At 43.6% G+C, this 14,532-nt stretch overlaps 1 protein-coding gene across 18 annotated transcripts in view; it reads right to left on the bottom strand.

The window, feature by feature from the left end:
- Positions 1 to 14,532, bottom strand: part of NTM (neurotrimin) — a 974,035-nt gene that overhangs the window by 128,722 nt on the left and 830,781 nt on the right. For all 18 annotated transcript variants that reach the window (XM_078339846.1, XM_078339847.1, XM_078339848.1 and 15 more), the window contains one exon: positions 6,265 to 6,390. In XM_078339846.1, the coding sequence (XP_078195972.1) occupies positions 6,265 to 6,390 (126 nt within the window). The remainder of the gene's footprint in view (positions 1 to 6,264; positions 6,391 to 14,532) is intronic.

Here is a 14,532-nt window from a genome sequence, read left to right as displayed (position 1 = left end):
TGCCTCTTCTGGATTCTGATACTCCAGCAGAAGACGGACAGGCAGCTGGTCATGCAGGAGATAGTCTACATAAAAAGCCTGCCCTGACATGTAACAAAAGACTACACTCTCAGGTCTTGCCTTCCTCTCTAGGTCACTGTTTCCCAGAGACTTGGGCAACTTCCTTGTTTCATAGCAAAGCCAAGACTGAATATCAATTTAATCACCGAGGCCCCTTTCTGGATTACTGCAAGGATTTACAGCCCATATTGATTACTGACAGGACAACCCAGCTAAAGGAGATTCCAAGAGTTATCTAGAATTGGCATAGATAGATTTTAAAGTATCTTTTTCTTTCTTTCTTTCTCTCTTTTTTTTTCTGAGTCCTTCCCTGTTGGATGGTTGCCCTCTGTGGGTAAGGCGATATCTGTAGTACCATTTTGTCCTCTCTTCCCCTCCCCAGCTCCTCTCTGCTGAGGAAGTCTTTCTCCTCTGCCATTCTCATGATCTCAGTGCCACACAGGGTCCCTGATGCTGGTGCTGACAGGCTGCTCATTAGTGCCATGGTGCTGCAGTCAGCCGATGGCAAGGCAGAGCTCTGCTCCTGACACTTTTTCACAGAGCTGTCACTGGAGTCATGGAGCCTGCCAGCTCTGGTTGAACTCAAGCTGTGATACCTCTAGTGCCAATTAGTGCTTTAGTGTCCTGCTTGGCTGGTGAGAAGGACTTGTCAGTGCTGACAAATAGGAAAATAGGTGGATATAGGGTGGTGTGAGGGTCCTGGAGGAGGGGATAGGGAGCACGGGGCTCAGGGCATTGCCCAGGAGAAGAGCTCTTATCCGGGCGTAATCATCATCAACTTGGTGCCTTTGAAAACTCTAGAAAAAAGGAACAGGGCAACCAAATGCCCACTGGGCCTCTTCAAATAGAACAGGAGAACCGAGGCAGGAGGGAAGAGATCCGGCAGCTGAGGAAGGTTACTGAGCCTTGCAAACATGGAGAGTGAGCCATGCAGATGTACCCATGTCACGGTGGGTAAAGAGAAAGGCTTGCAGAACAAGGGCTGAGCTTGAAATCTAACAGACACAAAGCTCTGCTTTCATTCTGCTCCTAAGGTTTTTGGGTGACCCTAGGGAAGATCTCTTTTGATTTCTAACCCACCTCAATTCACACACTAGGAGGGACACAGAGGCAAGGAGAAAGAAAGAGAAAGAGAAAGACAGAGAGAGGAGAGAGAGAGAGAGAGAGAGAGAGAGAGAGAGAGAGAGAGAGAGAGAGAGAGAGAGAGAGAGAGAGGCGCAAGGGGCACAAGCATGAGACTGAACTTAAAATACTTTTATTTTTTCTACTGATTGATTTCTTTCTTTTCCTTTTTCTTTGGTTAACTAATCCCCATTTTGATATGAGGATTCCCTTAGGAAATCATGGTTGGGAGCCACCTGGGGTTTAGACACAGGAGTACTTGGAATAGCAAGGCACCAAAAGGGCCAGATGCTCACTAGAAGGGCCAGAGGAAGAGAGATTGCAATGAGGCAGCCATGACAGCAGAAAAGAGCTCACAGGTGACCCTCAGTCCAAGTCACCTCCTCTCTTCTGGCAAAAGGAAATTTGAAAAGAAGTTGTTCTTCAAGGACAACTCGAGCCTTGCCACAGCAGGATTTCATCAAAGGGACTTCAGGAAAGGCTTGGAGATCTTGTGAAGACCAGAGAAAATGTCCTGGAGATTTGCCAGCAGAAAACACTCCCGGTCTCCATGCCAATATCAAAGTGGAGGAGAATTCCTCAACCATCCAGATACTCTTTGAACTGGGAGAACAGGCATACCCCTTTGGGGCATTGGCAAATATCAGTGCTTGTTCACTGAACTGACCAATATTTTTTGAATATATTTTTTTTTTGGTAGAGACAAGGTTTCACCATGTTGTTGCCCAGGCTCATCTTGAACTCCTGAGCTCAAACAATCTGCCTACCTTGACCTCCCAAAGTGCTAGGATTACAGACATCAGCCACTGCACTTGGCCTTATATAGTATTTGATATTGTAAATAATCTAAAGATGATTTGAAGTATAAACTTTCTAGGTGCTACGCATTGTGCTAGAAGGAGAGAATCAAAGAAAAGTGAGATGCAAACTCTGTTCTCAAAGAACTCAAGGGATAGGATATCCTGGATCAGGTTTTTATTGTCAGTGTCTTGTTAGATGAGGGAAAGGTGAGTGCACCCAAGAGGAGAGCTCCATTAGGACACTCAGTAATCCCTGACTGCAAATGGATAGTGACACCCACAGATAAGTGATGGGACTCACTCCTTCACCTGAGTTTCATTTTGGGCTCCCAGGAATGTGGCAATGTAGAAATCCTAGCTGTGTCATTAAAGCTCTTATAGTCCAACAGAAACTGGTAACATAAAAATAAGGATTTTAGAATGCTTTTCTATGAAGTCCTACATGGCATCTTTTGGGGTATATTGAAAGAGATCATGTTTCTGTTTATTTAGGGAAGACTCAGGAGAACCAGATAGCATTAACGTTCTTCTATTGGAGGTAGAAAGCTGAGAGTTTAAGAGTTGTGCTAAAAAACACATTCTTGAAGGTCTAGATGTGGACAAATGGCAAAGTACAGGGTCATGACATCAGGCACAGTATGCAGTTGCCTCCCTGTTCCTTTTTCAGGCACAGAATGCAGTTGCCTCCCTGTTCCTTTTTTCTACCTACAGAAGGTTACAGTTCCACTGATGGCACCTGTGCGCCTAGACTAGTATGCTAGCACCCACAGGGACTCTGGCTTGGGTTCAATAAACCCTCATGCAGATGGAGATGGCACCAGCTAGTGAGAGGAGTGAGATGGGGACTCTTCCTCAGGAAAAGACCAAGGTCTTTGCAGGTGCAAATAACATCTGCCCATCTCAAAACAGGTGTGCAGATTCAGGGCAGTGATCTTTAAAAAGCTAGTGTCATTTCTCTCGGAACTCTGGGAATGATAAATTCATGAAGGGAACTACAAAGGCATAATGCCAGTAATAATATATGGAAAATTATTTCAAACAATCAATGGAAGTGCCAAGAGGTGGCCTTGGAGGCCCCACCTCCCTCTCTGTACTGGACATGGACAACTGACATTTTCTCCCTCTTATATCAAGTGCTACACACGGCCCTCCATCTCCTGTTCCACCTGATGGTCATTCCTGAGCTGCCCTATATCAAAGTGTATAAGCCACATCTAAAATAGTCTTTAACATTTCTGTTCTCCTCTTCACACAAGGTAGCCAAGGCTAGAAATGCACATTCTAACGAGGTGTATGTAAGTTTATTGCAAGCAGCAGCACCACATGAGTGATGATGAAGGAAACAAGAACTTTTAAGAACGTGCAGAACAAACAGACCAGTCTGAAGAGAAAAAATGCAATGAAGCCATCAGAGTTGCCAAAATTGCTTAGCCCTGATCAGCTGGTTCACCCGGGGATTTGGAAGCTTTGCATGTAACAAAGATCTTGGTGGAAACATGATCTACCCCGCAGAATGACACAAAAGATGACAATGGCGCTCTGCCTTTGGAGCCTCTGCTAAGGTGCACATGTTTTTCTCTAAGGAACTCCAAGCATGTCCTGATTTATTTAGAATAAGTCTCTTTGAGGAAATACTACTGAGGAAAGTTCAAGGCCTGACCGCTGAGGGGCTCCAGCTTCAGTTCAGATTGGGCAGCAGCCCAGTGACATCTCTGATCTCCAAATAATCAGTCACTTGGAAAACAGCACCCTGGTGAGTTCTGAGATGATTAGTTATTGCTTGGCATGTCTCATCAGTTTCAATACCTAAACTGGACCTGAGCTCTGGAAAACGCTGTTCATGTAAAGTAATCCACAGGTAGATTCTGATTGTCCTGCTCCTCTTTCCTTGATCCGTCTTCTGTTTCCATAGCAGCTAAAACCTCAGTAAAATGGGACACCTGGCCCAGGCTCAGGTAAAAGTTCCCTGGGGAAATGAATCTGTTCAATGGCCATAACAGGGGAAACAAAAGACTCTCTCACACTGCAGTGTGAACATCAGCCAGGCAACCCAAGAGGCTCACACGTCAGAGGGGAAGACAACAAACAACTATAGGAAGGGGAGAGAGAGTGTGGAAAAGAATGAAATTAAAGCAGAAACATTTCAGAGCCTGAAAGAGAAAGGCAAAGCATAGAACAGCAACAACAAAAAATGTATAGGGAAGGCATAGGCATAAAATGGCAGGACAGAAAGGAGGTGCCTGCAGGAGAAGCAGAGGAAACACCCAGAAAAGGACGAAGAACTGGCTAAGTGGAAAATGAGAAGAGACGTCAAACAGAAGACAGAGCCCCTTGACATCAGGCACAGGACGCCTATCCCGATGATAAATGTTCTGCAGATTCCAAAGGCACAGACTGGGCTGGCATCCACTGGCACTGGGGACTCACATTAGACTGTGATGAATGGTGCACACCACGGACTTAGTATGCATCCGTCTGAATGGCCCCTCCTTCAGAGCGGCCCAGGGCCATTCCCCATCACTAATGATCTCATACACAACTGAAATTTCCTCCCTGTTTTTGGGCCAGTCCACATGTGAGGTCATTTCAAATGGAAAGACTAGCAGAGACGTGAATAGCTCTCACAGACCCTTTGTTCACAGCAAAGGTGTCAAGAATGTTGGCCCAGGACAGCTCCCAGGAATTCAGGCCACACACGACTGAAGATGTCATGCCTTCGCTGAGAACATCCATCAGGGCCAACTGTCACTGTTTGCAATTTGGTATTTTGGGCTGTTTCATGGTCTTGCTCTGATTTATTAAAATGTTGAAGTGTAGTGGACAGTGTCATGCATGACCACCTTTGGGAGCAGAGGACTTATACCTCACAAAGGACCTGCTACTGGTGAACAGCCCTCAGGTCAGCCCTCTGTGGGGACTGTCTCATGTCAAGAGAGATGCCTGGCCCACAGTGACACCTGTTTTGGGATCAGCCTAATTCAGAGTGCTGTACCTATGTAGAAAACTAGCTGCATCACCTCAGTAAAGGAAACTTCTGAAGGGCAATCCCATCTTCAGAGCCCCCCATAGGCTCAGCTGAGATGTCCCACTGCACTCTGTCACAAGCCAACTTTTCACCTGCCCAACTGTGTTCCCCACTTTCCCTTCCATGGGAGTTGAGACCAAAAGCACCCCCTAATATGCGTCTTTCATGCCAACCACACAGCTTCATCCATCTGTGCACACCTGCACATGTATGCATACATAATCACACGCACACATTTCATATTAATCAGGAATAAGCAACACGATTAAGGACATATTCATGTCTCTGCACGAATATCCCCTTTTCAGAGCCCTTCTCTCAAGAAAGTGCTTGTCATTCTGTCAACACATCCAGTTCTATTTTCTCACCCTTAGTACCACCTGTTATATAGCACACTGTTTTTTTTTTTGTCATCTGTCTGATGAGAATGTGAGCTCATGAAAGTGAAAACTTTACTGCTTTGGCTTATTGCTATATCCCCCAGTGCCCAGAAGAGAGGCTGGACTATTACAAGCACTCAATAAATATTTTTAAATGAAATATTTTTATCTTTCTTGTTCCCAAATAAAAACTACCTTAATAATAAATGACATCTTGTCTCAAATTCTAAAGGTTTTAATGTTCAATCCATGAAAGCACAAAACAACGCTTTGGTCTACATAACATCTGAGCATTCAGATAAAGTACATTTTTGCAATTTAGTCACATATTAAGTTATATTTGTTCTCTAGGATCAATCAGAGTAAAACAACAACAAAACCACAAAAAACAGCTCATGACCAGATTTTTGGCAAGGCTGCAGAGGCACAGACTTGGAGCATCTCCTTTTAGGAATATGGCCATTTGAAGCTCTCACCCATCATTATGTGTTTTCTCTCATTTAAAATAACCAGTTGAACAGTTGCCACTAAAGCTTCGTTCCGTCATCAAACAGCATGTAAAGTTCACCCAGAACACCTTGCCACCATTTCACCCAGGGACGGCCACCTTTGGGAGCAGAGGACTTATACATTTAACAACTGGGATTAATTTCCAAGGGATGGGAGAGATACGGAGGTATAAATTCTTAAATCTTAGAATATATGCCTGTTTTGCAGAGAACATCAACATTCTCTGCACAGCCATGAGTATATTATTGTCAGGTCACCAAAAACACAGAAATTTTTGGAGTAGGTACCCACACCCATAACCTCCTACCAAGGGCCAACAGTTCCCCCATTTACCCTCGTGATGCAATGCACCAAACTGTTCTCTTACCTTTGGGGGAGATGTGTCTCCAAGTAACCGTAGGCTCTGGTCTACCCGTTGCTATGCAGGTGAGGCTGATATTGTTCCCTTCGTTAATGGAGATATCTGAAGAAATCTCTACAATTTTTGGAGATACTGTGGAGACAAGAAAGAATGAAAATAAAAATCCTGCTTAAACATTTCTTAGTTATCTTAACATGGCAGTTGGGAGAATAGTCCAGAGAGTAAAATATATGAACTATAGCAAGTTAACGATGAGAAATTAGAGAAATTACCTTAAATATAAAAAATGTCTTACCTTGAATTTAGCCTTGATTTCCTCCTATTTAAACACAGAGTCAGGGAGTCTGAGTGGGAATAAATTCTACTGCAACACTGTAATAGCTATTCTCCTAGCCTCCACCCTCCTCCTGTATCCACTCACCCCCACCCACCTCCAACACATATCCACGAGCCATCCTCCACACTGCATTCAGCGATGTCTTGAAAGAATGCAATTCTGATCATATCACATCTCTGTCAAAACAGCTCCAATGGCTCCCCATGGCCACCTGGTCATAGCGGGGCTCCTTCTAGGCATGAGGCTATGCAGAATCAAACATCAGTCTACATTTCCATGGCCAACCCGAGGGATCCACCTCTACTGACCCCCTTGTTATCTGCAGGACATCAAGCCCTATCTAGACATCATGCATTTGGTCCATATTGTTCCTTACATCCTTCCTGGACAACTCCCAGCCATCCTCATTTTTGTTTTTGAGACAGTGTCTTACTTTGTCACCCAGGCTGGAGTGCAGTGGTGCAAATATGGCTTACTGAAGCCTTGACCTCCCATGCTCAAGCAATCCTCCCACCTCAGCTCAAGTAGCTGGGACTGCAGGCATGTGCCACCATTCCTGGTTGATTATTTTTATTTTTGTAGAGACAAGCTTTTGCCATATTCCCCAGACTGTCTTGAACTCCTGCACTCAAGCAATCCACCTGCCTCGGACCCCCAAACTGCACTTTCAGTCATCCTTAAGGCTCAAATCAAATGCCACTTTCTTTGTTGAAACTTTCCCCACCCTCTACACTTCTCTGCCCTTTTGGACATCTCAAATTGGCTGCTGCTTCATGTGCTGCCTAGAGAACATGCTACACACCTGGTGGGGAATCGAATAAAACGTCAGTTAGCCATAACTTACTTTGACTCTGTCTCTCCCTGTCTGCCTGTCTCTCTCTCTCTCTCTCTCTCTCTCTCTCTCTCTCTCTCTCTCTCTCTCTCTCTCTCTCTCTCTCTTTCTCTCTCCCCCTTCCCCTCCCCCTTATTTCTCCACTAAATGACTCCACCTAGGGAGGGAAGCATTTCATTCTGATAGGTAACAGGTGAAATTGGAGACAGAATGTTTACTTCCTTTGGTCTTCTATTTTGGACCCTTCTGAGCTTACATTGTGGTGTGCTCCTCCACATGCTGATTGACAGAAGCAGCATCCCACAAGGATGGGATGGGTATTGTGGTACATCCAGCCATTGTATGTGTGTGCTGGTTTCTTTTGGGGGTCCAGACGTAGAACCTAATTGTTGCTGCAAGTCTGAGCCTAATTCTCCAGTCTTAGCTTTACCATTAGTAAATGTGATATTTGGTTCCATGTGTCTTCTTACCTGTCTTATCATTCAAGTGGATGGAATAAAGATGTCATTTGCTGAGCTCCCAAACTCCAATTCTAGACACTCATTCCACGATGCTATAGTTATGTGCTTAGCATCACCACTAGGCCATGAGCTTTCTGATGACCTGAACAATGTGTTACTTATATTTGTAACCACACTAAGAGCTCAACAACATTTAAAGAATTGAGTCATAATGGTTATTCAAGAGAACCACTGTCCCAATCTGTGTGCAACACGTCCACAACAACCTCAGAGTTGGGTCACTGGCAGATATTCTTTCAATGCTACTGATGCTGCTTTTGATTTCTTAGTTCTTGGCAAGTTAAGTGTTCCCTCCATCCCACACTCTTCTGTTTCTTCATGTTATACTCTTTCCTTGAGTAAGTATTCCTCAGAGCCACCATGCTGTGCATTTCTAAAACACACCATTCACCTGGCTTACAGTGTGATCCGGCCTGCTGGAGGGCCCAGGGAAGCTGTACGATGCCTTTATTCCTTGTTCCAAAGTCAGAGTGGGGCCCTCACACTAAAGTCAGTTGGGTTTGCAAATTTTAATGCTGGTCTGAAGCATTACTCACTCATTCCTAGCTGTATTGGATCTTTTCCTTCGTGAATAGGAGACATTATAAAGATATCTTAGCCTTCTTCCCCTTCCCTCCTTCTCCAATGTTATCTTCCATGTATGTACTGCCTCCACCCAACTGAAATGCTGATCATTAAAAAGCTTGTGCTGAACTTATATGTGCCGCACTTAGCTGTCTCCTCATCCCCATGTCCTTGTTGCTGACTTCAGTGCTCACAGTCTCCTCTGTGACTATACACATCTATTAAAATTGTCCAAGGCCTGAGAGAATTAATACCCCTTTGATAAGGCTGTCCAGGTGATCCCCAAGAGTACCTGGGGATTTCACAGCACTGTAGTATCTCCCATATGGCATTTAAAGTAAACTCTTATGTTACACGTACCCCATCTTACCTTTTATACTATAAATTACCTTAATATAAAATATCAAACAAGATCCTCACTTAACATTCTATTTTTTTGCTGTCTTAAATAGGGTATGTTACGTAGAGTAAGCACCAGTTAATCATTTTTAGATTTCAATCCTCATTGAGCTTCAGATAGAGAGGCTGTGTGTGTGTGTGTTGTGACACACATTTCACACTTTCACAAGCATTTTGTGGGACAGAAATAATGGAGAGTGGATGTGGTGAGGGTTGGAGGAGAGAGAACGCTAGCTCTACAATCTGGAACTTTTAAGATATAACATTGCGATTTATGGTTGTATCATTGTAAAAGCTGGAATGAGCCTTCTAGGACAGAAAGGTAATTGATGAGTTAATGACTGTGCATTTGATTTGCTGACTGCCTGAAGGGTACAAACTTCTAAATTCTCTTAGTTCTGGAATCATTTAAACTGATCATTGCAAAAATAGACACTTTGATGTGTTTTATTCACAGTTTTAACTAGAGCATTCCCATCTCACACACCAGGCACCCCCCGCCCCCAACACCAACCCATACATCTGCTGGTCCCTGCCCCTGCCCACTCTTGGCACCCACACAGACTTGCTTGCTTCCTGGAGGACAGGCTGCTTGCAGAATGTCTGTGCTGGCCTTGCAGACATTGCTTCAACTGTGCAGGTAAGTAATTTATTGATCTGTAAAGCACTCTGAGATGCTCTGCAAGGGATTATGTCATGCCAACGCCATGCAATAAAATAAAAAATGATGGACTTTGTGAACACAGGGTGATTTAGAGTTTGTAGTTGGAAGTGTGCTTAAAGTACATTTTAAGTGGAAATCAGGCCGGGTAATGAATTACTCTTGCTATGGAAGAGCTTAATGCGAGTTCATTCTCCTGGCTTCCTACATGATAGCTAATCTGCTAATCATACACTAGAGAACAATGGACAGTCCCCAAGAAGGATGGAAGGTGGTTTGGGCCAGAGATGTCAGCGCAGGGAGTATATTAAATGAGACAATTGTACCTCAAGCTTAGAAGAATCATCTAGAATTTTCTCCCTCCACCAACAATTGGAAAATATCCAACTCGTGAGGCAGAAGTTGGAGAAGTGCTTGCTGTCTTTTAAATTCTGCCTAAGAATCCAGTTTGAAGGAGGCAAACTGCCCCTGGGTGAATGAGAAAGACAGACCATGAACGGTGTGGAGATGAAGTGGTTTGACCAGGAGAGCAATCCCAATTACCAGAAACAAATTGGCATATGGCTAAGATGCTAAGGGAGTAAAAGTATGATTTTTTAGGTGGCAACTTCTAGCACACTGTCCATATCCAAGATTACATTGAATTGATTAGGAGGCACTGTGGTTTTAGCTGAGCCATCCTCATAAGGTAGCCTCTGGCCAAATGTGAGAAAGGGCTACTTATATTTCTATATTGTTTCCATGGATACATTCTGTATCTCAATTCCTATCATTCAGACTGTTAGAAACGTAGTAGGATTGCTTTTCTTTTCTTTTCTTTCTTTTCTTTTTCTTTCTTTTCTTTTCTCTGAGAAGGAGTCACTGCACATTAGGCTAGAGTGCAGTGGCGCAATCTCAGCTCACTGCAACCTCCGCCTCCTGGGTTCAAGCAATTCTTCCGCCTCAGCCTCCCAAGTAGCTGGAACCACAGGTGCGTGCCACCATGCCCAGCTAATTTTTTTGTATTTTTAGTAGAGATTGGGTTTCACCATGTTGGCCAAGATGGTCTCGATCTCTTGACCTCATGATCCTCCCACCTCAGCCTCCCAAAGTGCTGGGATTACAGGCATGAGCCACCGCGCCTGGCCTTGCTTATTTTCATTCATTCACTCCTTCTTCAATATTCATTGATCACTTTCCGTACACCTGCATTGTGCTAAGCATTAGAGACAAAATAAATAAGATACCATGCTTTTCCTCAAGGAGTTCACAGCCTTAATATACAAAAATAGTTGCAGAAGCCTATTATTCTAATGTATGGTGACACAGAATCGTGAATCAGGTGCTATGGGGACACAGAGGATAGACACCTAAGCCAGCCTTGACATGAATGTCACAAGAAGCTTTTTAGATACATGATACCTAAGATAAGCCCTAGGAGTAAGTAGAAATTAATCAGGTCTGGAGAGGAAAGGAGGAAAGATATTCTAGGCAAAGGAGACAACCTAAGGGAAGCACTATTTGTAGACATTTTGTGGCCAGGCATAATTTTTAATGGAGGAAGTCTCCCACAGAGCAGGAGCCCCGACCTTTTTGGCACCAGTGACAGGTTTCATGTAAGATAATTTTCTTCCATGGGCTGGGGATAGAGGAAAGAATGGTTTCAGGATGATTCAAGCACATTACATTTATTGTGCATTTTATTTATATTATTATTACGTTGTAACATATATGAAATAACTATACAACTCACCATAATGTAGAATCAGTGGGAACCCTGAGCTTGTTTTCCTGCAACTAGAGGGTCCTGCATCCCATCGGGGATGATGGGAAACACTGACAGATCATCAGGCATTAGATTTTCACAAGGAGTGCGCAACCTAGATCCTTGGCATGGGCAGTTCGCGGTAGGGTTCATGCTATCTAATGTTGCAGGAGGCAGAGCTCAGGCGATGTTGCCAGCAATGGGGTGGCTGTAAATACAGAGGAAGCTTCATTCACTCACCCACCACTCACCTCCTGCTGTGTGGCCTGGTCCCTAACAGGCCACAGAGCAGTACCAGTATGTGACCTGAGGTTTGGAGACCCTTGCTTTAGAGGCTGGGCCAAAAGTGATTCAGTGAATATTTTGTGAACACCTACTGTTACACAATGGTGTGCTAGGCATTTGACAGACATATAGATGTATACCAATTTGCCTGGCCCTCTATGAACTTATAATCTGTTTGGGGAAACAGAGCACATAAATATTCCAGAGAGTTGAATAAAAAGGCAAAATACGTTAGAAAATTGTGTGTGATTGAATGTGAATGAGCAGTACAAATATTAAGTGCTATGAGTTACTAGGAGGGATGATAACAGCAAGTGAGAGTGTCAGAGATGGCTTCACCTCAAATTGGCGTTTATTTTAGGTATTTATAAATGAGAAACAGGCATCTAGGCAGAAAGAGTGAAGCTCTTTCAAATGGGACAGAATTATATGGGCACAGATGGGAAGGCAGAAATCCACCAACTGAGGAATACAAAGTCTCCTGACTACAAGAGGCAGTGCAGAGCAGGGGCTGAGATCCAGCTGTACTATCTTCTAACTGGGCAACCTTGGCCAAGTTACCTCACCTGCCTGTGCCTCACTGCCCACATTTGTGAAATGAAGATAATAATAAATTTCTTTTGAAGGCATAGGAGTAAGTTATGAAATGCACTGAGAACAGTTCCTGGCAATGTGAAGTGCTCAATGAGTGAGTTTTAATATTGTATGTGCTTGGCAAACACAAATATGCAGTGTCAACACAGAATGGACAGTCAATAACTTTTAACAGAATCAATGAGAAATCGAATACAGGATCATGAAGTAAACGAGAGTCGGATTACAGAAGAACCTGAATGCCTAGGTCCTAGATTTTAGCTTTAGCCTATAGGCAGTGGCAAGTACTTGCATTTTTTAAAGGAAATGTCATAATTTAAAAAAAATTTATTATAAGGGAAAGAATCTGTTAACATTGTGTCACGTGGAGTAAAATAGAGAGAAACTGGAGTCACAGAAATCAATCTACAGTGACATTCAAAGCCTGGATTAAACTGTTGGCTCTGAAAAGATGAAAAGCAAGGGATGGATTGGAGAGCAATGCCCAGGAAAAATGCAGAAATGGTTGCTGGGAGACTCAACCAGGGAGATGGAGTCAAGCAGGAATGCCATTCTATTCAGTAGCATCTAGACAGCTGCACGAGGAGATCCCTAGACGTTCTAGGAAGAACTACTTTTGGGAAGAACATTAGTGTGATTAATTCTGTCTTAGACCTGCCGATGATGAGATGATAAAGGACATCCAGGAAGAATATTACTATTGCTTTAGCAGTTGGAATCAGAGGATTGGAGGTCTGGGCAAGACCCTATTTTGAGAACCACATGAAAGGTAAACAGCAGAGGGGTAAGAACTGATGCGCCAGAAGTAAATTAGACCTACTAAGAGTGGATGAGTCCATTGAATAGGCCATCGGCTTTTCCCCACAGGCATGTGTGAGGTGCCAGGTCCTGGCTTCTAAGAGTTGAATCTAGAAAATATGCCACTTTCAGAAACAGAAGGACCAAGGAGTAGTTACGATAGGTTTAGGAAGAAAGACAGAAGCCAAGTGAGCCATGCTCTTTAGATATAGTTCCACATTTAATACATTATGTAAATGTTTAATCTGGTTCTTATTGAATTTTAATTCAAATGTGTAAATAATTAAATAAGATAATTATTAAAACAGTATTCTGAGGAACTTCCCTACTCCTGGTTTAGCTTCCACTGCCCAGGTGTTGTGTTTTAATAATTATGTCATTAATAAATAGCAATTTGCCATTTTTAGCACACAGTGGATAACCTATTAAATCCAAATTAGGATGCTTTATTAAGCACTGTGCAGTTCTGTGGGGCTGAGAATGCACATAAGCCACTTGGACCAGGTAACTGCACAACACATGCTGTGCAGATCCCAGATGGCTTCCTTGGCTGCCAGTGGGGCTCCCCCTCCTGCCTCTCCTCTGTCCTGAAGACTGGAGATGCCCACATCTCTTCAGGGCAGGTCTCACAGTGAGGGCTGCTTTGATGCTAAGGCCTCTTTAGGGACTTTGTCTTTACAGAATTCACAGGACAAATCTGGAGTGCTCTTAACCTTTCTGGCTTCCAGACCACGTGCAGAGATACTCAGGCCTATGAGAACAACCTGGTGCATGAATGTACAACCCAGATCAGAAAGCTTGGAGAGATGCAACCAGGCAGGTGTTGGTTTTGAGACAAATCCATCTCTTCCCAAGTGCTAGGCACAGCTGAGTGGTTCAAGTGGGATTCGGGCTGTGGCAAATGTGCTTGGTCAAAACTTCCCTTCTCTTATCCAGACTGAATGGAGAAATGAATCTGTCTTGGAGCATGAAGGCAAACTCCTTTGGTCCCAAAGGCCATGCATGTGCTGGATGCCACCTCCCTCTCTGTTCTCTTCTCACAGCATTTTCCCTTCCTCACCCTGTGGGCCACCTGTCCTCCTCAGATGTCTCAAGCCCTCCTCTGACTCCGTCCTTCACACTTGCTTTTCTCCTGCTCCTCACACTGGTTATAATTCTTTCAATCTCAGCTCCTCACAGAAGCCTTCCTTGAACCCTCTTTCTACAAGAGAATCCCCAGGCTGCCTGGCTTGCTACACAACTGTCTGACTCTCCTAAGTATGATGTGAGCTCTGTTGGTTGTCCCATTCATTGAAACGGTCAGCACATATCATAATGCCGGGCATGGTTTGTGTCCAACAGTTTTTGAGTGAATGAATTACTGTGTTCTTTCAAGGCTGCATGCAAATGCAAATAAATTGAAATGACTGAATTTCCTCAAGATCTTTAAATTGCCCCTAAGGACTGTAAGTGAACATAATGATGTTGATAATTGCAATTTATTAAATACCTGCTGTATAACAGGTATTTAGTATATATTACCTTTATTTTATTTTTCAT

Source organism: Callithrix jacchus, chromosome 10, assembly GCF_049354715.1.
Source record: "Callithrix jacchus isolate 240 chromosome 10, calJac240_pri, whole genome shotgun sequence".
Lineage (NCBI taxonomy): Eukaryota > Metazoa > Chordata > Mammalia > Primates > Cebidae > Callithrix > Callithrix jacchus.
This window is presented reverse-complemented; position numbering and strand designations above follow the sequence as displayed.